The sequence below is a fragment of the Solea solea genome, chromosome 19, assembly GCF_958295425.1.
Source record: "Solea solea chromosome 19, fSolSol10.1, whole genome shotgun sequence".
Lineage (NCBI taxonomy): Eukaryota > Metazoa > Chordata > Actinopteri > Pleuronectiformes > Soleidae > Solea > Solea solea.
The window spans coordinates 3,071,670-3,092,384 of NC_081152.1; the positions used below are offsets into that span (position 1 = coordinate 3,071,670).

The 20,715-nt window shown below is 38.4% G+C and overlaps 1 protein-coding gene across 1 annotated transcript; it reads left to right on the forward strand.

The window, feature by feature from the left end:
- Positions 1–1,979: 1,979 nt before the first annotated feature.
- On the forward strand, positions 1,980–19,517 carry scai (suppressor of cancer cell invasion). The gene is made up of 17 exons (XM_058617696.1): positions 1,980–2,072; positions 4,612–4,736; positions 5,423–5,518; positions 5,640–5,726; positions 6,108–6,206; positions 6,466–6,562; positions 7,037–7,135; positions 7,243–7,395; positions 9,122–9,223; positions 9,590–9,691; positions 10,177–10,255; positions 10,514–10,613; positions 11,645–11,726; positions 11,937–12,009; positions 13,461–13,634; positions 13,782–13,882; positions 14,709–19,517. The coding sequence occupies exons 2-17, from the start codon at positions 4,630–4,632 to the stop codon at positions 14,853–14,855; spliced, it is 1,698 nt and encodes a 565-aa protein (XP_058473679.1). The 5' UTR covers positions 1,980–2,072; positions 4,612–4,629; the 3' UTR covers positions 14,856–19,517.
- Positions 19,518–20,715: the final 1,198 nt, after the last annotated feature.

Sequence of the window (20,715 nt, forward strand, 5' to 3'; positions counted from 1 at the left end):
TTTGATCATGTGGACTCTTCTAATATCAAAAATACACAATAAAGTTAATTTGTCGCAAACTAGTTTTGTTCACCAGTGTATTGTTTCAGTTTGGATATTTTGTTGTGAATGATCACCTTGCAAACGCGAATGGAAAAATATGTTTAGCCAATACAAGAAACTATGGAATAGTAGATAGAGTATTAGGGCCACCAAAAATAAAATAGCATTTATTCTGAGAAAAAAGTCATAATTACGAGAAAAAAGTCATAATTCTGATTTTTTTCTTAGAATTATGATTGATTCTTTAATCTCAGAATTCTGACTTTCTTTAATCTCAGAATTCTGACTATTTTCTCAGAATTCTGAGATTAAAGTGAGAATGAATTAGGAATGTATAATCATTCTGTGGTTAATTGGCATGAATCATTTAACTAGTTAAGTATTCATTCATTAATCAATCAGTTAATCAACAGTGGGTTTTTTTGATGTATGTAGAAAACTATAATCTTAGTTGCTGTGGATTTACTCGTGATCATTAAGGTTTTAGAGAACAGTGAAGAAGCCTCTGGAGTCGGTGATGAGTTATGATGGATGGATTTATTCAAATGTGCTCAGTCGAGGAGAACAGAGGAAACATAAGCAAGCATGTACATGACCTCAATCCTGAGGCTCAGTCCTCAAAGATGACACATATATATGTATATATCTGTCTAATGACCTCTAAGAAGACACGTTCTCGTCTAGAATAATCATCCCTGCCCTAGAATAATCTATGTTTGGCTCCGTTCTGGCAAAGAATGAACACAATATCATACTCTTGGCCTTTCAGTCTCCAACTGAGAGCTGCCTACAGAGCTCTGGATGTCACGTGACTTGGTTGTTATGAGCCGCCATGTTGGCAGCCTCAGAAATGAATGCAAAAATGAACGGGACCACTGCTGGATTACGCCCGTCAAATCTGGAGAGGGCATTATTCCAGACCTGCGGTGTCCTTGATGTCTTCACTGAAAGAGCCTGGAGGGAAACACATGGCCAGACCAGTGAACACAGACCAGTCAAATAATAGTATAATAAACTATAAACAACAAGAACTGAAGTATCTTATTACAAAATATGACATTTCTTGAGAAAAAACAAGTACTATTTCAACAATGTTATGCCTAAATTCACCATTTACACATCACACTGGATCTATAAAGGCACAAACATTGAGTCACAGGAAGTGAAAAATCTAGTATTTCACATTATGATTAGATTCTAATCTTAGAGAGACATTTTAACAAATTAATCCTGTGGGCCGGATTGGACCCTCTGGTGGGCCGGTTCTGGCCTGCCGGCCGTATATTTGACACCCCTGGTCTATAGGGATGAACTGCATTGTTTTTGGCGTGTCAGCAGCATTAACCTTGGCTGTGTGAGGTCAGCTACTCTACCTCTATAACCATAACGTTTGGTTCGACATTGTAAATAATGTAAAGGCGACATCTAAATTTTTAACCCTAACCCTAACACAATAAATAAATCAAATCAAATCTATTTTTAAACCCTGGCTCCAAAGAGATTTGTCTGTGGACTTCCTGTCTTATCTCTGTCTTCTTATGTGCTGTTGAGTAATGATTGATTTTATATCACATTTTTCATTTGTTTTTGTTCACAAAAACGAGCCAAATTCAATCCGATTTCAATCCGATTTTAAAATGTTTTAGTACTTTTTGCTCAGACTGAATTTATAACGATTCCTTTTAAATCATAAGAACATTTTAAACGCTATAGTGCTTATTTTATACAGAAATAAATGGGCACCCCTCCGTTTGGGAAAGGTTGAGATTCTTTTATTTTGAAACGCCTAACCCGGAAACAGTAAGCCCGTCGTACTTGAGTGGAGCTATTGTACTGTGATACCGTCACCCACACCCAAATAACAGCAAACCTCCGCGTTCATCACTCAGCCGGGGCTCGTGTCAACGCTGCACCGTCACTTACGTTCAGTGACATGCCAAGGAAGTCATGCTTCACTGACGGGGCTTGTCGAGGCTTTTGCACGGGTTTGTGAGCGGCATCTCCGTGGTGCTCCTGTTCATCGACGCCAGGTACGAAGGACTGTGGGTTTGAAAACCGCTGCATTCCGGTCTTTGTGACCTCAGTGCTGATGTGTGTCTCCAGATGTTTGCGTAGTTGTGTCCTGACCTCACTTTGACCACGCTGGACAGGGACAGCAGATAACGTTGACACACAGCGTTAGCTGTTGTGTTAGCCCATATGTAGCTCGACATGATTCGTTTCAATTACTCGAGGTCATTTTTTTTAAAATTCGGTCAATACAGTAAAATGTCAGTAAAACGAGCATTTTCTGTCTCCTTAAATGAAATATTAACAACAGCTCGTTTGTCAGCAAGCTAACTTCTCTGGTGTTACTAGAGCTGTCACAGACACAATGACGAGTGTGCTCTCTCTCTCTCTCTCTCTCTCTCATCGTTTCCAGTGACACTTCTGAACCTCGAGCTGTAAAAAATTTGGGGTAAATTTTTTTGCAGTAACTTAATGTTCAGTATATTTCTCCACATAATATTTTTAATCCATGGTTTACATGTTTACTGGATCAAATCTCCATTCTTAATTTTCAAAGTTTTTGACATGATGGTCAAAAATTACAAATATGAACACCTGTCCAAGTTTGACCTGTTGGTGGCAGTAGTGAGTTCAAGGTACACAGTCATGAATTGGTGTGAATGTGGGCCTGTCCCGAATTAGTGTGCCAGATTTCATCATGGCACACTAATGATGGTATCTTTGCCAATTTGAATGGGCTGTTATGGGATAATCATTTAGAAATTGGAAAATGTGCCACAAATGATTTTGTAAGGCTTGGTCTAAAGATGCTCTGTGCCAACTTTCATTGAGATGGGTCACAGCGAGTGCGTCGGTCTCGGCTTAACCCAAGAATTCCAAATCATGCCGTGGTGGTGGCGCTGAAGAGTGAACTGTTTTATAGACTTCAATGGCAGGAGAATAATAATAATAATAATAATAATAGGAAAAGATAGAAACACAACGTGTGACTTTGCAGCTTTTGCTGCTCTGGCCCCCAAATAATAGAACATTACACTTGGAAGCTCCACAAAGGTTGTTGAATCATTGAAATATTTTGTCACCTCAGAGAAGGCGAAGTGTGTGGCACTGTCACAGTATACTAGCCTCTCCATTTGGATCATTCAATAATAAACAGTGCATTCATTAGAGATTACCCACATCATGAACAGCCTGTAGCCACTCTCACACTCTGACACCCCATCTCCCAGGATCTTATGGTGCTAGAGTCAATATTTACTAGTCACCCCCCACGCACTCGCTACCCTCAGCCATGAAACAAACGTGATGAGAGTGGGCAGCAAGCTGGAGGGCTCTCTTTCTATTTTCCTCCCTCAGATTGTTTTTGATAATTAGTTAGCGATGGCACTGATTTTTCTCTACAGTTCACCTAATGAAGATCTTCAGTTGGTTGGAGGTTACTTGCAGTCCTGTTATCGGTTTATTGAATCTATTTTTATTTTGGGGACACGCTGGGTCCAATGGCCCATTGCTGGGCTGTTTTTTGTTATTTATTTTTTTGTATTCTAAGGGAGGCTCATCCAAACTTAAATGACAGTAGGTTGACTTTTGTACACTGAGATTATTTGGAAACCTTATGGTGTTTTGTTTCTGTGTTGTAACTGTGGATTTCTGGTTGCAAGCTGTTATTTTTTTACAAACTGTGCCGTAGTAACTTTTTTCTCCTGCCGCTGTCCAGTGCTGAAGGCATTGATGAGCCTCAGTTGGATGTACCGCTGTCCAGTGCTGAAGGCATTGAGCTTCAGGCTGAACCCGCTGGGGTTCTGCCTAAAACCCTAAACATATTTTAACTAAAATAATCAATTAGTACTTACAGATTTAAAGCTATAAATTGTACAGGAGAAAAATTCTTTGGTCTGTTATAAATAAAGTTAAATAACAGGAACTACCTTCATGCTGTAGAGCTCAAAATAGGTTTAATTGTTGGCAAACAGACCTGCTGTTTTGGTACTTCGTCTCAGACTCCCTGGTTCACGCTGGCTGCACGTCTGTTGGCTTTCATTCAAGTTGCACCTCGCCTGTCTCTCTTCTGCCAGAAAACGTCAAGTCATTTTTCATTACTCAGATGGTGAGAGAGAGAATTTGCACACTGGCTAAAATAATTTGAAAAATATCATTTTTATGTAATCCTGCTGGTAGAATGTCAATATCATTATTAATATGTTCACATTTAAGTCCACATTTAACTTATTTATTTATTTTACTGGCGAGGTAGCTTGATAAGTGGGGTACTAATCAGTGAGTCAGTGGGAAAAACAGCTGGAAAGACATAATCTTGCGCGCCGAATGTGGCCTGCAGGCCTTGAGTTTGACTGGCAATGCAGGGGCAATGCAGGGGCTACTATGTTTTCATAGTGAAAAATAACTTAGGTTTAAGTACATATGCTAGGATCTTTGAGGAGTATGAGTGGGTGAAAAGAGGTTACTTTTCTGAATGGCATTGGGCCATCACACACACACACACACACACACACAGTAGATATCTTCAGCCCATGAACAGTAATTTCTCTTTGTAATTAGGTGTGAGACGTCAGTGTCATGACTGGAGCTGAGACTGAGGATGATATTCCATCAGGTGAAAGGAAGACTGTCACAGATTTCTGCTACCTCCTTGACAAGTCCAAACAACTCTTCAATGGACTAAGGTCAGTTTCACTTACCTCATTGTCCTGCATCTGATGCATTTTTGGAACAGCTTGGAAATTCCACACCTACTGTGTGATGGAGCTGCATGGTGTAAGTTTATTGTCATTTTAATATCAATGTTAAAACATCCTTTGTGCAGTGGTGTAGCCCTGTTTTGAATGAGGCCACAGCAAACATTCCACATGATCATTTATAATGGGCTTAATGATTCCCCAACATTTATTTACGCCCAATTTATTACTTAGTTACTGAATTACTACTTACTGACTTTTATTGTATGTTTTGCTATCGTCTCTCCCATCCATCCCTTTCTGCTTTTCTACTCTTCCTCTCATGTGTGGACAAACTTCAAGACAAAAAACAGACCAACATATTATATTATATAAAAAAAAAACATGGTCAAATGACTGGTTACAGAAAGCACAAAATTAAAGTAAAATATTTGAATTCAAATAACAAAATTTACAGAAATCTTCAATTAAAAGTCAACAGAATAGTTAAAAAGTTTCCATCAAAATGATTACAATAAAACATTTTCAATAACGTGATAATGCTTGCGTTTTTTACAGAAAAATACTATTATTTTACAGGTTATTGTGATCAAACTTGGGTATTTCATGGACAATCTTAAGGGTTTTGCAGAAAAGTACCGTTATTTTACAGATTGTTTTGCTCTTTGCTGCAGAGACCTTCCTCAGTATGGACACAAGCAGTGGCAATCTTATTTTGGGCGGACGTTTGATGTCTACACCAAACTGTGGAAATTCCAGCAGCAGCACAGGTCATTTCTTTTCTTATCTCACATCAGTCTGTGGGCCCAAAATGTGTTCATTTGTCTATTTGTTCATTTACTTACCTGTTGACGTGACTATTGTAATAACACTTTTATTTTTCACCTACAGGCAGGTTTTGGACAGTCGGTATGGCTTGAAGAGATGGCAGATTGGTGAAGTTGCATCCAAAATTGGGCAGCTTTACTACCATTATTAGTAAGTCAAACCATGTCTCTGTCATCCTCAGTATCACATGTCACCATCCCATTGCTGTCTTTTATTGAAAATGGATAAAATTGCACTATATTTAATATATTATTCTATATTATATTTAACGGGATCAGGTATGGGGATTGTTAAGATTTTAACGCTAATACTATTTTTTTCGATACTGTTCATCGATAAAGGGCTTTAACAATGCTCTTATTGGTTCTTTTGAAGTTTAATGTTGATAGAATAAAACTTTTTAATATGCTCAAACAATCGTGTTTTGGAGGATTTCGTCAAAATTAAGAGAAAACATCATAATGTAAATATCTTTACACAGTTCCCAAACCTCCTAGATTTTCCTAATCTATTCTTAAATCTGTTTGACAGCCTTCGTACGTCAGAAACAAGTTACCTGAATGAGGCCTTTTCATTCTACTCTGCAATTCGTCAACGATCTTACTATTTTCAGGTCAATAAAGAAGACAGGTAAGTTCTTGTTTTGTTTTTTTGAGACACACACACGTTGGATCACAACACAATAAGAAAAACATCATTATTACATTGGAATTTGTATCAATACTGACATTTAAATGTATATGTTCTAGACATAATTATCAGTGAATTATTATTCATTGACTGAACAGTGTCATGGTTGAAATAAACTTGAAAATGTAGCAAGTTCTAAACCTGGATTTTGACTTAACAAAAGTCTTGATTTAATTTTTTTTATCCCCTTTTTAATCAGGCCAGAGTTAGTGGTGAAGAAGCTCCGATATTATGCTCGCTACATAGTTGTCTGTTTACTGCTGAACAAGATGGACCTTGTCAAGGTTTTGGTGAAGGTACGGACGCAATTTTTTAAATGTATTTGATTCTTCTGATTTCTGCTTGACGACACACTAGAGCACGATAGATGTACATGTGGAAAATAATGTTAGGCACTTTGTTACTATTTTTGTTTGTTAAATATCAGTCAAGCAGGTGTTACTCTCTTCTTATTTCTTTTTACTTTCATTACTATATAAGACCTATATGACCTATAGGTCACATTTGTCTAAAAAGTGATATTTGTCAGCTGAGATTGGCACAGCACCAACTCTCATCTTCCCCGTTAGAGTTTTTACAGATTAGTGTTAAGTATTTATTTATTGATGTTTAAGTATACTCTTTATGGGAAGTTTCAAAGGCGATCTCAGCACCCCACACCGCACATCAAGAGAAACAATGTATAATAGTAAAGAGCAGATAAATCAGTATTTGGGAATTCATCTTTCCTGCCAAAAAGTGTGTTTTTAATCTGCCTGTGTTATCTGCAGGAATTATCTGAGGAAATTGAAGATTATACACAGCGATTCAAAACAGAGGATCAATTGGAGTGGAACCTGGTTTTACAAGAAGTGGCAGCTTTTGTGGAGGTAAACGACTCTCCCAGTGCAACACAATTGTGTTTGTGCAGTTTCATGAACCAGCACGCAGATTGTAACTCGCTGGCGTTTCTCTTCTTTTGTTTTGTGTGAAACAGGCTGATCCAGTGGTTGTACTGAACGACACCAATTCTGTTGTCGTCATCAGCAGCCGGCTTCAGGAAGGAAGTGTGCCTCCACTGGAACAAGGCATGGTGGTCGGACAGCTCGTCCTTGCAGATGCACTAATCATAGGCAACTGTAACAATCAGGTTTTAACCCACTAATTCTAATCACATTTCCTAATGCCTTCTTAATGAGTTTGTGTCTCTACTTTCTGCCACTTGTGTCCAAAATCAAAGGAGATAAGCAGGTTCTACTGGGAGCAACACACTCCTCAGTTGGTGTTAATGCAAGACTGGCCCCCTCCAGTGAGTGTGGTGCTGAATGTTAGGGCCGTAACATGCCTTTTGAAAATGCATTTTCCTCCTGCCTCCCTTGATTCCACTTTTTTTTGCTTTTCAAATCAAAAAACCTTGTGATCTTACATCCAAGAGACGTCTTTAGTTCTGATAGAAATGAGAACGTTACAGGTTACAGCTGAATTCTATGGCTGAATGATGTTTCTCCGTTTCATTACATCCGGGGTCGTGACGTCTGAAACTGTGAATACATTGGAGTATTTTATTTAAAGCAGGCACCACATTTATCACACGTTTCATGGTTGACACGTGAACCTTGATGCATGATGAGTTCTGCACCCAGATTATGTCCTGCTTTCTACGACAGTTTAGGGGCCATAGTGAAAAAAGTGTGTATCCATTGGCCAGATTTTGTATTGTGTTATCCATCTATGTGTGCATGTACAGAAGCATGAATAATGATGATAATAATAATAACAATAATAATAAAAAAATAAACACACACATCCAAGTTATGATCTTTATGACGAGGATCGAGTACAGTCGCGATGAAGTGCAGGGGGATCCGAGTAGATCTTAGTGAAACGTGTTGACAGACTCTTAAGAGCGCACTTTTCATTGTTTTCACTCCGTGGTCCGTCTCAACCTCTTTGTGTAGAAAGTGCAATTAAGGGAATAACAATGAAGCCATTAAGCTGATCTCTATAGTTAACTGCTCAAAGGGGGCGAGAAGAGAGAGAATGTTCATTGTGAAGTGAAAGTCGTGGGGAGTTCATAGTCAGCGCTGTATGCAGCCAAGTTTTTGCAGCCTTCACCTTGAACCAGGGGTTGCGTTAACTGAGAATTCTACCATGACGGAAAAATCTGAAGGCTGTCCGTCATTTTGACAGATTGAACACAGAGGCAGATCTACTGAAACTTGAAATAATTTACTTATAAACAGTGGCGCAGGCAGCCATAATCCTTGAGACTCTTGTTACCTCCTTCACAAACTCTTCCATCAAGATTACCCCTACCCTGTTTTTACTTTCTAAACCATGGTAGAACAGTTTGAGTCCACCTCGGATGTTTAAGAGAATAAAGTCGTCATATTTTAACATGTTATTTTAGAAGAGGAGAGTTGTTAAAATGAGGGCTGTGGAGCAGTTTGTGGAATTGTACTTTAGAATAGGTTTCACAAACGAGATAATTAATTGCCTGGTTCTTTCTGCGGAAAAGGCGCATTTTCTTGCTCTCCTCTTCTAAAACAACAGGTTACAATATTACGACTTTATTCTCAAAGTCTGTGAATTAGTTTTTTCTCAATGTGGCCCTTCGTAGATTTTAAAAACCAACTTAGAAGGAGACTCTTTTTCTCACTTACAAACCAGTGGAGTTGGCCCTTGATGGCCCTGAAAGAGTTTAAAAGTTTCAAGCACATTGGTTTGACTTTGTGGTCAAAGAGACTATGTAATTATTGTATTATCTATACACTACATCAATTATGTGACAATTCATTTCTTCAATGAAAAACAATAATGTTTTGCTGTTGCTTCTTTCAACGGTTGAAGTGTCAGTATTTTCTTCCTTTTTTCAGGTGAAGTTCAGTGAACTAACCATCGATATGTTCCGTATGCTTCAAGCTTTGGAAAGAGAACCTGTAAACCTGGCGACACAGAACCCCAAACAAGGAATGTTAGTAAGTGTCATGCCAATTATGGTTGAATATGGTATAAGCTTATGCTTTCTATCTAATCCTCTAGAGCAGGGGTGTCAGACATATGGCCCGCAGGCCAGGACCAGCCCACCAGAGGGTCCAATCTGGCCCGCAGGATGAATTTGTTAAAATGTAACTTATTCATTCATGATTAGAATCTAATCATAATGGGAAATACTAGATTTTTGCACTTCCAGATACATTCAATCAAACCTTCTGAGGAGATTTGGATGACAGATATTAACAATTGGCCTTGCCTCACCAAAAAGAAAACAGTTAACCTGTCATATGTAGACATGACTTAAAATATGAAAGATAACGTTAATTATTCTAAATATTTCCCCACAGGAACCCAATGAGAAGCCGGCGAAACGGGAAAATCCTCACAAGTATTTGCTGTATAAACCAACGTTCAGCCAGCTTTTTGCTTTCCTGTCTGCCTCTTTTAAGGTCAGTATTCAACTAACATGTGACACTGATACTGAAATTGAGTTTTTTTTCAATATTTTGAACGTTAAGAGGACTGTTTTATCTGTATTCAGTGTCTCAGACACGAGGATATGAACTTAACGTTAAATTTCCAACAGTGAGAACACTTTGTGAACACATCAGAAAAGTTGCCATAATTGTTTTAGATAATTCCTATAAGTGTAATTTATGGCATTGTGGTAAAGTTGGGGCTAGTTTTTCTTATGTGGCAAAATCTTTCATTTGTAAGATTAATGTGTATAACTGGATAACAACAGTATCATCTAGGTTATTATGTGTGTGTGTGTATATATATGTATATATATATATATATATATGTATATATATATATATATACTCGTATAACCTCACGATGTACTCGTATAACCTCACGATGATAAGACCTGAAGCTGTGATCAACATATTTAACACATTACTTTTGTGTTTTTTGTTGCTCTGAACTTCAGGAATTGCCTGCCAACAGTGTTCTGCTTGTTTACCTATCAGCTACTGGTGTCTTCCCCATTGGGAATTCAAATTATGAAGGTAAAATGCTTCTTACTAAATTGACTTTTATTAAGATTTCTTCTGCACAAAAAAGTATAACTTACTTAAAACTCTAGAGTCTGTTCAGACCCTCTCCACCTGCCCGAATCAGCAATTGTTGGTCACTTCATTACGTGCAATTACTGAGTGTTTTGTGTTGCAAGAAATTGAAGAGAACTTTATGATCTACAATAGAAATTCTGTCATGTACGCTCAAATGATTGTAAGTAAGTTTTAATTGTCTAACTTCTCTTGTAGGACCGTATGATTTTGGAGGAGTTCTCACGAATACGAATCGTGATGTGGTGAATGGAGAGACAGTGCAGAAGAAAAATCAGACCCAGAAAGAAATGCATTGGTGAGAAACTACCACTGTTTACTTACACATTGCATAGCAGATGACATTATGTGTCTTGTCTTGTTCTCTGTGCATTTGTGTTCCACTCTGCACGAGTGACCAGCAATGTGGGTCACACGTTACACGGTGAAACACACATGGGCACAAAAACACACATGGTCACAAAAACACACATGGTCACAAAAAGTGAGATTAGTAGTAAAATCAATTCTACTCTACTAGCTCAGTTTCATGCCTATAGATTGACTTCTCAATTTGTTTTCTACCAGTGCCGTCACTGTGTGTGAGCTGGTCGTCTTTCAACCAGAAGGCCTGGGGTTTAATTCTGGGCTTCTCTATTTTACATGCCCAACACATGTTCCCCCTGATGGCTGTGTCCGTGTATGAATGACAGATTGTGAAGGAGTGGTCACACATCACCAGTTCACATCAACATCCCATTAACTCAAACTCATCGTACTGCAGCCTCAGTAGCTGTGTTTACATGGACACAAGTCATCGTAACAAAAGCCTAATCAGAATAGAAATGTCATGTAAACATGCCGAACTCAAAACTCTGCTCCACTACAGTCCATTCGGAAGCAAATTTCATTCTGAACGAGAGATCTGGTATATGCCGTTTATCATTCAGATTGGTGTACATATAAACATCCGGTCATGACTTCTGGTCCACATACATGTGACGTATTTCCGTTTTGTTACTGCTGTATTTCCATTCCAAAAAATCAATAATGACAGATTTAAGGTAAAATTACATTTTGCAAGAAAAAAAAAATCAGTGAAGGCTTTCAAAGATCTCTAAAGCTTTACAGTGTACATATCAAATCATTGGAATAATAATTTGTAATGTAATTAAGAACTAATTAATAACATCTGAGTGGTGCCCGCTCTGTACATGCCGACCAACTGTAACCATTTGTATACAACTAGTAACCTAAGAAACAACAGATTTGAATGCAGAATATCCAAATGATGCAGTGCAGAAGCTCACCATGTATATCATTGTACTAATATTTGAACGTGTGTTGCAGCCTTCATCCAGGGGATTTATTCCCTTTCACCAGGAAGCCACTTTTCATTGTTGTGGATTCTTCAAACAGCACAGCCTATAAGGTAAAACAAAAAATGAATAAACAGTTGCTACTGCACTGTTTTGGCAAAGAATGGGTCTGAACAATATATAATTGAGAAAGCACGAAAGGAATAGATGACTTGCAAAACAGCAGTGTAAAGTACTTGCGTAATTATTGTATATGTTTAGATAACAGTATAAATGTATATTCTTTTTTTTTTACTCTTTTGTCTTTTTTCCCGTCGTAATAGAATTTCACAAACCTTTTTGGCCAGCCTCTTGTGTGCCTGCTATCACCTACAGTATATCCCAAAAGTCTGCAAGGTAAGTGACACTCAAAAGTAGTCCTTTAAATAAAAATATCTGGTGATATTATACTTTCTATTTGTATTTTAAACAATTTCCAAGTAGAGACTAAAACAAACAATATGTTGTACGACATAACCAGGCTTAGGTCAGAGCTGCCTTTTTCCCACAAAGCAGTACAGTGCAGTTCAGTGAGGGCTGGATACATAACCTGCGTTATTGTCTATGTATCTTCCACATGTAAAGTCGTATCATTGTGACATAGTGAAGATGGTCAGTACATTCCACATACAAGAAGAATGTGACACAGTTAGAAGAGAGCAATATTGGAGGACATCCGGTATTCCGTGTTCTGTCTCGCGCCTCGTTCAACCTGGACACGCTGCGTGTGCTGCATCTAGCTCAAATGTGTGTTTGTCTCGCTCGTCTCCATACACCACCAGAATGATTATGACCTTATGATAGATAAATTAACATTTTTTTAATGGCACTTGACGGCTGAAATGCAAATAGTTGCATTAGGTGCCAACTAGCCTCATTGTTGTAGTAAAGTCTAACAGCAACAGGAGGCAACGACCTGCGATAACACTCCTTCAGACATTCAGGATGTTTCAGTCTGTCACTGAGGGAGCTGCCCAGTGCTGTGATGGTGTCCTGCAGGGGGTGGGACAAATTGTCCATCAGAGATGATATGTTAGCCATCATTCTCCCGTCTCCCACCAACCTCCACTGTGTCAATGGGGCATCCGAGGACAGAGCTGACTTTGTTTAATCAGTCTGTCCGGCCTCTTGTTGCCGAGATTGTTCAGTTTCCCAGTGATGTCCGTCAAAAAAAGCAAGGTCAAGTATCCACTCGGTGTCCTCAAGCAGCAAGACGTCTTCCCCTTTGGATAGCATGAATTCAAAACCTTTCTGCGCCTTAAAAACCCCGTGTTGTTTGGCTTCGGAGCAGATCCTGTTTACCATTTTCATGATGTAATCATCACATGGTGGTCAGTGATGCAGTGGCAAGGCAGAAATTTTGGAAAATCAGCATCACCTTTGCACTGTGCACTGAAGCCGGTGCCCTGTGTGCAGTCAGTGATACAGCTGAGTAAAGTGTAGTGGCTTGTAGTAGTCACTTGCCATCAGAGAGAGTGGAGATGACTCTGAAAAGCCCTTCTTGTTCTTTATCCAGTGCCATGTCCATGCTGGCGTAAAGCAGCTGTCTTTATCTTTTCAAACACCCAGTTGTTTTCTCTACATAGAAAATCACCAAACATGTGATTAAAGTTCATAAAAAGGTGGTAATTATACATATTCAGTTTTAGTGACAATCCTTACTGTCCTTATTTCAAGCATGGTTATAATGTCCAAATAGAAGTTTTAATGTTCCTGTTTATGTCTTTTATTATTTCCTCATACTTTTAGGGAGATAAAGGTGTCTTGTTTGTTTTCATGTTTTCCTCGTGTCTCTGCTCCCTGCACAGATCAGTCGCTGCGCGGCAGTCTGTTCACTCTGTTCCTCTACAGCCCACTCTTGGCCTTTTCCACTATTTGTGGTTTAAACAGTGTGCAGCGAGGACTCTGGGACAAGGCTCAAGAGTTTCTTAGTAAAGTCTACCATGACATCGGGCAGATGATCACCAGATCACGAACCATAGGTAGCAGATTCTTGAATGTTTTGCTTGTGTGTTATGAAGTAGGTTGTGAACTTTGTTAATGGATATTATCTGTCGTTCAGGTCATTGTATCACCTGGAGTCTTATTGCCTGTATCTACACTTCATAATTTCCATTATGTTGCCACAGATCAAGCCTTTCTGCAATTCTTTGGTGACGAGTTCCTCCGACTGCTGTTGATCCGCTTTGTGTTCTGCTCGGCTGCATTGAGACTGCATAAACTGTTCCGGGTAAGTCACTGCTGCTGCTGTCGTCGTCCTAAAGAAGTTGTCTCATGTATTGAATGCCTCTAAAGTGCCTCTAACTGAATGTTGACGTGCAGGTTCTCTCCCAGTCTTGTTGATCAGTCGTAATAAATTCTTAGCTCAGGGTTTGTCGCGTTATTTTAGTCAAATCCACTGATGCACTTTTATTCTGGTCTGCTAATAACAAACATCGAACCGCTAATCTGTACAAATGTGATCAAATATGAAGTGTTGTTATGTTTTCCTGCTTCACAGTTTTGAAGGCTGGCCGTTGCCTAGCTATCTGCAAATTCTCCACAATACTGCCTAGGACTCTGGATGAACTGACACGGCATTGACACTATTGCTGTTCTGGCATTTATTATTATTATTATTCATCTTCATCTTATTATTTTTCTTCTATATTTTTTTTTGGCATGCTTCCTTCATACCTTTAGCTACAGAAACCATTAATATATCACTTTATTGGAACTTTAATCCAGTCACAAGATTATTCCAGGTATATTCCACCAAAATATGACTTAGTACTTAATGTTTTAAAGGTTGATTCCACAAAAGTCTAAATACTTGTAGTACATATAGTTTTAAAGATCCATCCATCTTCTACCGCTTTATCCTCTTATTCCACAAAAGTCAGAACTCCACGTTGTTTTCTCTTCACAGATTTTTGACATTTAGAAGCAGACGTTTCCAACCAAACTGCAGTGGTTCCTCTAGTTTGTTCTGAAGACAGATTGGGTTCATGATCATGATCAATTACAGTTCAATTCCAAGTGCTTTTTTTAAAGCATGCTCAATGTTGTGCTTGTAGGAATCCCAGAGCTTCCCAGAGTCGTACCCTGAGCTGCCCAAACAGGACACGGTGGAGAGCAGCGTCCTTCAGAAGCATATTTTGGAGCTGGCATCCATGTTAGAGGTGCAGAGCCTTTTTCGGGACGATTCACTGGAGGCTGACTAACATCTTTGCAAAGGACTAAATGGTATAGTGTGTATGTACATAATGGACTCAACTGCCAGAGCCTGCAAAGGCTTCTTCTTTCTTTTTTTTTTAGGTGATGAAATACTTTAAAAAATGATAGGTTCATGCCCAGTTTAAATGTTAACTTGTGTGATCAAATGCAAATGATATCAAATTTGATTTGCAATCTGCATTTCAGAGAAAGAAGGCAAGGTTTTGTGCAAATGTTGAGCCCTGGTAGCTTGTTTCATAGCTGTATATATTATTCAAAAGAAAAGAAACCCTCTTCCTTCAAATGCAGGGCTTAAAATCCTTTATTTTTCATGTCAGAAAATTGAAGATGAAATTGTTGTTGTTTCTGTTTTTTATCAATATTTCTCAATGTTTTATCAATGTGAATGTGAAAGTTGTGTCTGCCTAACGATAGATCATGGGGATGCTTTCGGTGGCTTTCAGATAGGACTTAAAACAGTAAGTAAAACACTTCTACGACACTCGATATTCTAAGATACTAGAACGTTAATCACACTTTGTCTATTATTTAACCAATAATAACTATTATTATTTGTAATCATTGTCCAGTAGACGCATCTCAGACTTCAACCAATCAGCATCACATAGTGTTTCACAGTACTACCTCTCCTCTGTTCAAAGTCATCAAATGCTTGCTTTTGATGACTTTGACACCTGTCGAGCAAAAAGATGTTCTTTGAAATAAATGAATAGACACATTTAGCAGGAGATAACCAACTCCCTTTATATCATTCATTAGCAATCCATTCTTTCAGCAATTCATATTGTTTCCACATCCCTGAGCTGTAAAATGCATGCAAGAAAAAAGAAAAGTCCCTTTTGCCCTGTATCCTTACATTTATATACAAAACCCCCTTATTTTAGTGTTTTCACTGACAAACCTAGTTGTATTTAAACAATAATATGTGACGCCAGCAACACTCAAAAAACATTCAAACACTTAAAAAAAAACAAAGACTTGGCTCATGGCTTACTGTTCTGTGCCAGAATTAAAGGTCAATTCAAAGACTATGTTTCTCAGGGCAAGATCACACAAATTGGAAGTCTTTCACCATCTACATGACATAATACTGTGGGAAGATTTACTGAGGTGGTGGAAAATCTTGGTACATAAAGGCCAACAGTGGAAAGTGATGTTAAACGTGAAGCGTGAAAGCTTCTGTGTCCACCAGCAGGACAACACCAGGTCTCGTTCTGGCCTGTCTGCAGACCTCATTAAATGTCTCCAATTAAAAATGTATCTTGCATTAGCCAGACGTGAATCAGACGATGGTGACCGTGCACTGTTGAGCAGCTGAGGTCTTGTATACAAGCATGAATTGGCAAACAGTCCACTTGCAAAAGTATAAGAATCAGTTTCTTCAGGACCCAAAATGGTTAAGAAGTTTGACTAACCCTTAAGAGTTCCTAGGGACATTTTCCAGAGGATATTCATTTTTGCTAAACTTTAGAACTGTCATCTCAGTTTCTTGAATTGGATGCAAGAACTTCCTATTGTTCCTAGCGGTAGAACACGCTACCTTCCCAGAAACAGCTGTAAAAACAATATATACTAATATTTTTCAATCTCTTAAAGCCACTTCATCCTGAATTATAGATATCAAATATTAATAATATTATTTTACAGTTTGTTTTCACAATTCCACTGTTTTTCTATCTGAAAAAACAAAAAAACTACAATAATTTCCGTTGGGAACAAATTAGACAGTTCAAAAAACAACAACAATGCATCAAAATCAATGTTTCTGCCAATCTTTGACCCATCCCAGGGCCTAGTAATTATTTTTATCAAATTCTCCTTGAAATGTATTTTATGTAAATTCTTTTTTTCCCGATTGCCGAGTTGTGAAAACATAATGGCCTTTAAAGGGTTAAAATTTCAAAAACATTAAAATTTGATTTATATATTTCAGGCTGAAGTAGCTTGAAAAGATTGTCTAATTTAAAGTGGAAAAAAATATTAATATATAATGTTTTTATAGCAGTTTTTGGGAAGGTGGCATTTTCTGCCTCTAGGAACAAATTAGGAAGTTTTTTAAAGGAACTCTTAAAAGTTAAAAGAATGGATTTAGAGACCCACTGGGAAACAAGTTTTGAGTTTGTTGCAGGCATCAGTTTTAGAAGTTTGTTTATGTTTAGCAAATCATTTACATTTACACTTTTGGACAGACACTTTTAACCAAAGCAGCCTACACGTTATCAACATATTAGGGTTACAATGTAATAAGCACAATGAGAGGATCATCAGGGGGATAAAAAGAAGTGCTAGGCAAGTTCCAGAAGGAAAGTGCAGAAGCCTAAAGAGTAACATTCAAGAATGTGGGTGCAGGACTGTGGGAGGAAGCTAGAGAATTCTTCGTTTGGCTCGAAACTTGATATGTGAGACCAAGGCCCTGCCCTGAACACGTCTGTGATATAATCTACAACATAACAATCGCTAACACAAGTAAATGTAAAATGAACTATCCACAACACTTCAATATCTTACCTTACTTTGCTTCTACAACCAATATTTCAGCACTGACTCAATTCAAATACACAGCCTCTGGTTTTGTTTGAAGGGTTTGAGCAGGAAGCACCTAGTGTTGGATGAGGAGGTTTTTTTTACTCCTCGCCCTAGGGCTGACCATTAGGGCTGATGCTTCATTTAACAATACTAGGATGTGCTATACAGCTGCTCACATCAGGGATTTGATGCAACAAGGTGAGTCGCTGAGTTTGCCCTCTGAACGGCTGCCCCAATAGTTTAGTTTCTGTCAGCGCGTTGTGGCTCTGCTGCTTTTATACTGTACATGCATCACCAGCCAGCAAGTTCATATACACATTGACACAATCAGTGCACAAAAGTCATGAGTAGAACGGACAGATTGCAGTGAAGTGTGTGAAAAGGGGTAAAGGCAGCGGTAAATACGTATATGTCCAGATACGTAAATATGAATGTTTTGAACTCCTGGTCACCCTTTCACTTCAATTCAGTTCAATTCAATTTTATTTATAAAGCGCTGAATCACAACGTACATTATCTCAAGTCTCTGTACATGGACAACATTATCGAGAGCAGAGAAACAATGAGCAAACACCTAGGCGTCAATGGAGAAGAAATCTCTAATAGAACCAGACTCAAAGATGTGCAGCATCTGCCTAGACCGGTTGGGGTGAAAGGAAAAAATGGGGGACAGAGGAGAGGAAGGGGAGAGAGAAAGGACAAGAGGGAGGTGAGGTAGAGACAGAAGCAGATATATGACAGTTGTATCAAGTTATAAGTGTAGACGGGACCACGACTTTCAATGCGGACTTTTCCCCTCCCTTATTTATGTATTTATTGATTTATTTATTTGCATGTGTGCATGTATCTAGTCGTGTGTATATATGTACATATGTGTTCATAATATAAATAAGCTGATGTAGACATTTTAACATTTGAATGTGCGTGTATCCATATGTGTGTGTACACATGTATAAGTGTGTGTGAAAGTCTGAAGTGTGTCACTTCATGTCTCAGCTGCTTGTTTTTGTTTGTTTTTTTCCACACAAAATAACTGGTAATAAGGAATAAGGTCTTTAAGATATGACGGGGCCTGATCACTGAGTGCTTTATATGTGAGGAGGAGGATTTTGAATTTAAATGTATAAATCTAAATTTGACAGGGAGCCAGTGTAGAGAGCTGTGATCTCGTTCCCCGGTTCCCTGGTCAGTACCCGTGCTGCTGCGTTCTGAAACTAACGTCCCAATAATCACGAGTTGCACAGTAATCTAGTCTGGAACAGGCTCTTCAGCATCCTTTAATGATGGGATGTTTCTGATTTTTGTTATGTTGCACAGGTGGAAGAAGGCTCGTATGTGTGAGTCCAATGACAAATCTGGACTCATTAACAGCTCCAAGGTTCTTTACAGTAGAACTGGAGTCCGTGGTAAAACCACGTGTTCAGAGCCGAGGACCAGTTTCAGTTTTGTCTGCGTTGTCTGGCATTTAGTGTTTCTTATATGAACTAATGTAAAGCTTGTACACACGTTACAACGTTTACTCAGTGTTGTGTAAATAAATCTTATCTGTGTGTTTCTAACTTGTGAAGTTGAAAACGAGTCGCTGCAAACGTTATTCTTTGGCCATTGTCTTAAGGCGTAACATTCCATTTTCCAAGCACTAGATAAGCTGTCGAGACAAACAGCCACTGTTTTTTTTCATTGTACATTTATTTTCTTATTTTTGGAATAAGAACTTCCACGTTTCCTGTACGTTGATAGTTATGTTATTAAAAATGACGTAGACTTGGATTTTAGTGAAGTTCAATATTGTAATGATCGTGTTTTGTTGTGTTTAATGGAACGAGACAGATTGTGTTCCACCAGCCCTCTGCACTGGTGAATGTGGTTTTTACAGAGCAAAGTTTGTCCTGCAGAAAATGTCCACATCTGTCACCGCTGTCCCTTTTAACAGCTCCTGTGTCAAAGGTGTCAAATATGTTGGAATGATGTGAAATGTCATGAAAAGGCAGCAATAATTTAATTTAATTGTTAATTTACATGTGTGAAAGGCTTTGAAACAATCTGGACTCAAATGTCACTCATTCTTCAAAGAACAACTGTGAAATATTTGATATATTTGGACGTCGTCTGAGACAGAAGAAGCAAAATAGCAAAAAATATTCATTTAAGTTATCAAATGTTGCATGTGAACGAGTGTGTGTATATTTAGTGTCAAAAACTCATATGTTATATTATTGTATGGTGTTTCCTGAAGTCAAAACCCAAAAGAACAGATTTTGTTGCACAAAATGAATTGAATAATGAGGCAAATAAAGAAAATGTCTTTAAGCCTAGTTGGTGTATTTATCTCTTCTGTGCTTCATATTCAGAACATGGCAATAAGGCTGGGCGATATATTGAATTTTTAAGTGTATTGATATAAATATAAATATAGGATTAGACACGTTTTATTAGTAGGATACCTCTGCTATAGAGCAGTACAGAACAGTGTCGTCTTTTTTTTTTTAAGTATCCTGTTAAGAAATTCTTAGTAACACATGACAGGAAGTCAGCCCCTGAGCTGTGATTCGCTAACGCTGCCGGAAAACAACCAAAATTTGCAAATCCGATTACTAGCGATAGGTGAAGCCAGGGCAGACTGTCTATCTTATCAAAAACGTTCACTGTATACTGTAACTAACAGAGGAAGCTTCAACGAGGAAAGAAAAGAGAGAAGGTGAGACGTGAGAAATGTAAAATGAACAAATAATTGAAACTTAAAAACTAAAAACTAAAAAAAATTCTATGTGGAAATTAAAAGACTCTGGATAAATAAGGTGACACAACTGATGCTGACCCAGAGTCAGTCTAAGGACACACAAGTAACAGTGTCCAATTTTTCTTTAAATTTCCTAGCTTCTCCTTAGGTCAGAGTTCACAGAATATTTCCCCACTGTCGACGACTCGGATCCGAAACGTGAAGGAGATTCATCACGGTTTCTCATCTGTCAGAAAAAAGCTCACGATGAACGATCAGAGAGAAGATCAGAGAGAAGACGGACACGCAGGAGGTCGTCCAGAGAGGTCAACTTCTTCTTCTTCTTCTTCTTCTGTTCTCAGTCTCTGTGGACTGTTCTGGAGCATGTTAGTATGATGACACTCTGAGGACAAACAGATTTAAGTCAATGTTCTATGTTATGAATGGGATTTCCCCTTTTTTCTTTATATCTCAGACTATTGTCAGACTCACAGTTAAAATGATGAGCTGAGGAGGCTGAGGTCAGTGATGGTCTTAGCTGTAGTCTTCCTTCTCCTGTGGAGGCTGCACACGTAATGTGGCGCCTACATTCTGTTTCTATT

Bases quoted from the DNA above. Each gene is read 5' to 3' on its own strand.
- scai (XM_058617696.1), top strand. From the start codon at position 4,630: ATGACTGGAGCTGAGACTGAGGATGATATTCCATCAGGTGAAAGGAAG. The intron at 9,224-9,589 runs GTAAGTGTCATG...ATTTCCCCACAG, and splicing joins ACCCCAAACAAGGAATGTTA to GAACCCAATGAGAAGCCGGC. The intron at 13,883-14,708 runs GTAAGTCACTGC...TTGTGCTTGTAG, and splicing joins GACTGCATAAACTGTTCCGG to GAATCCCAGAGCTTCCCAGA.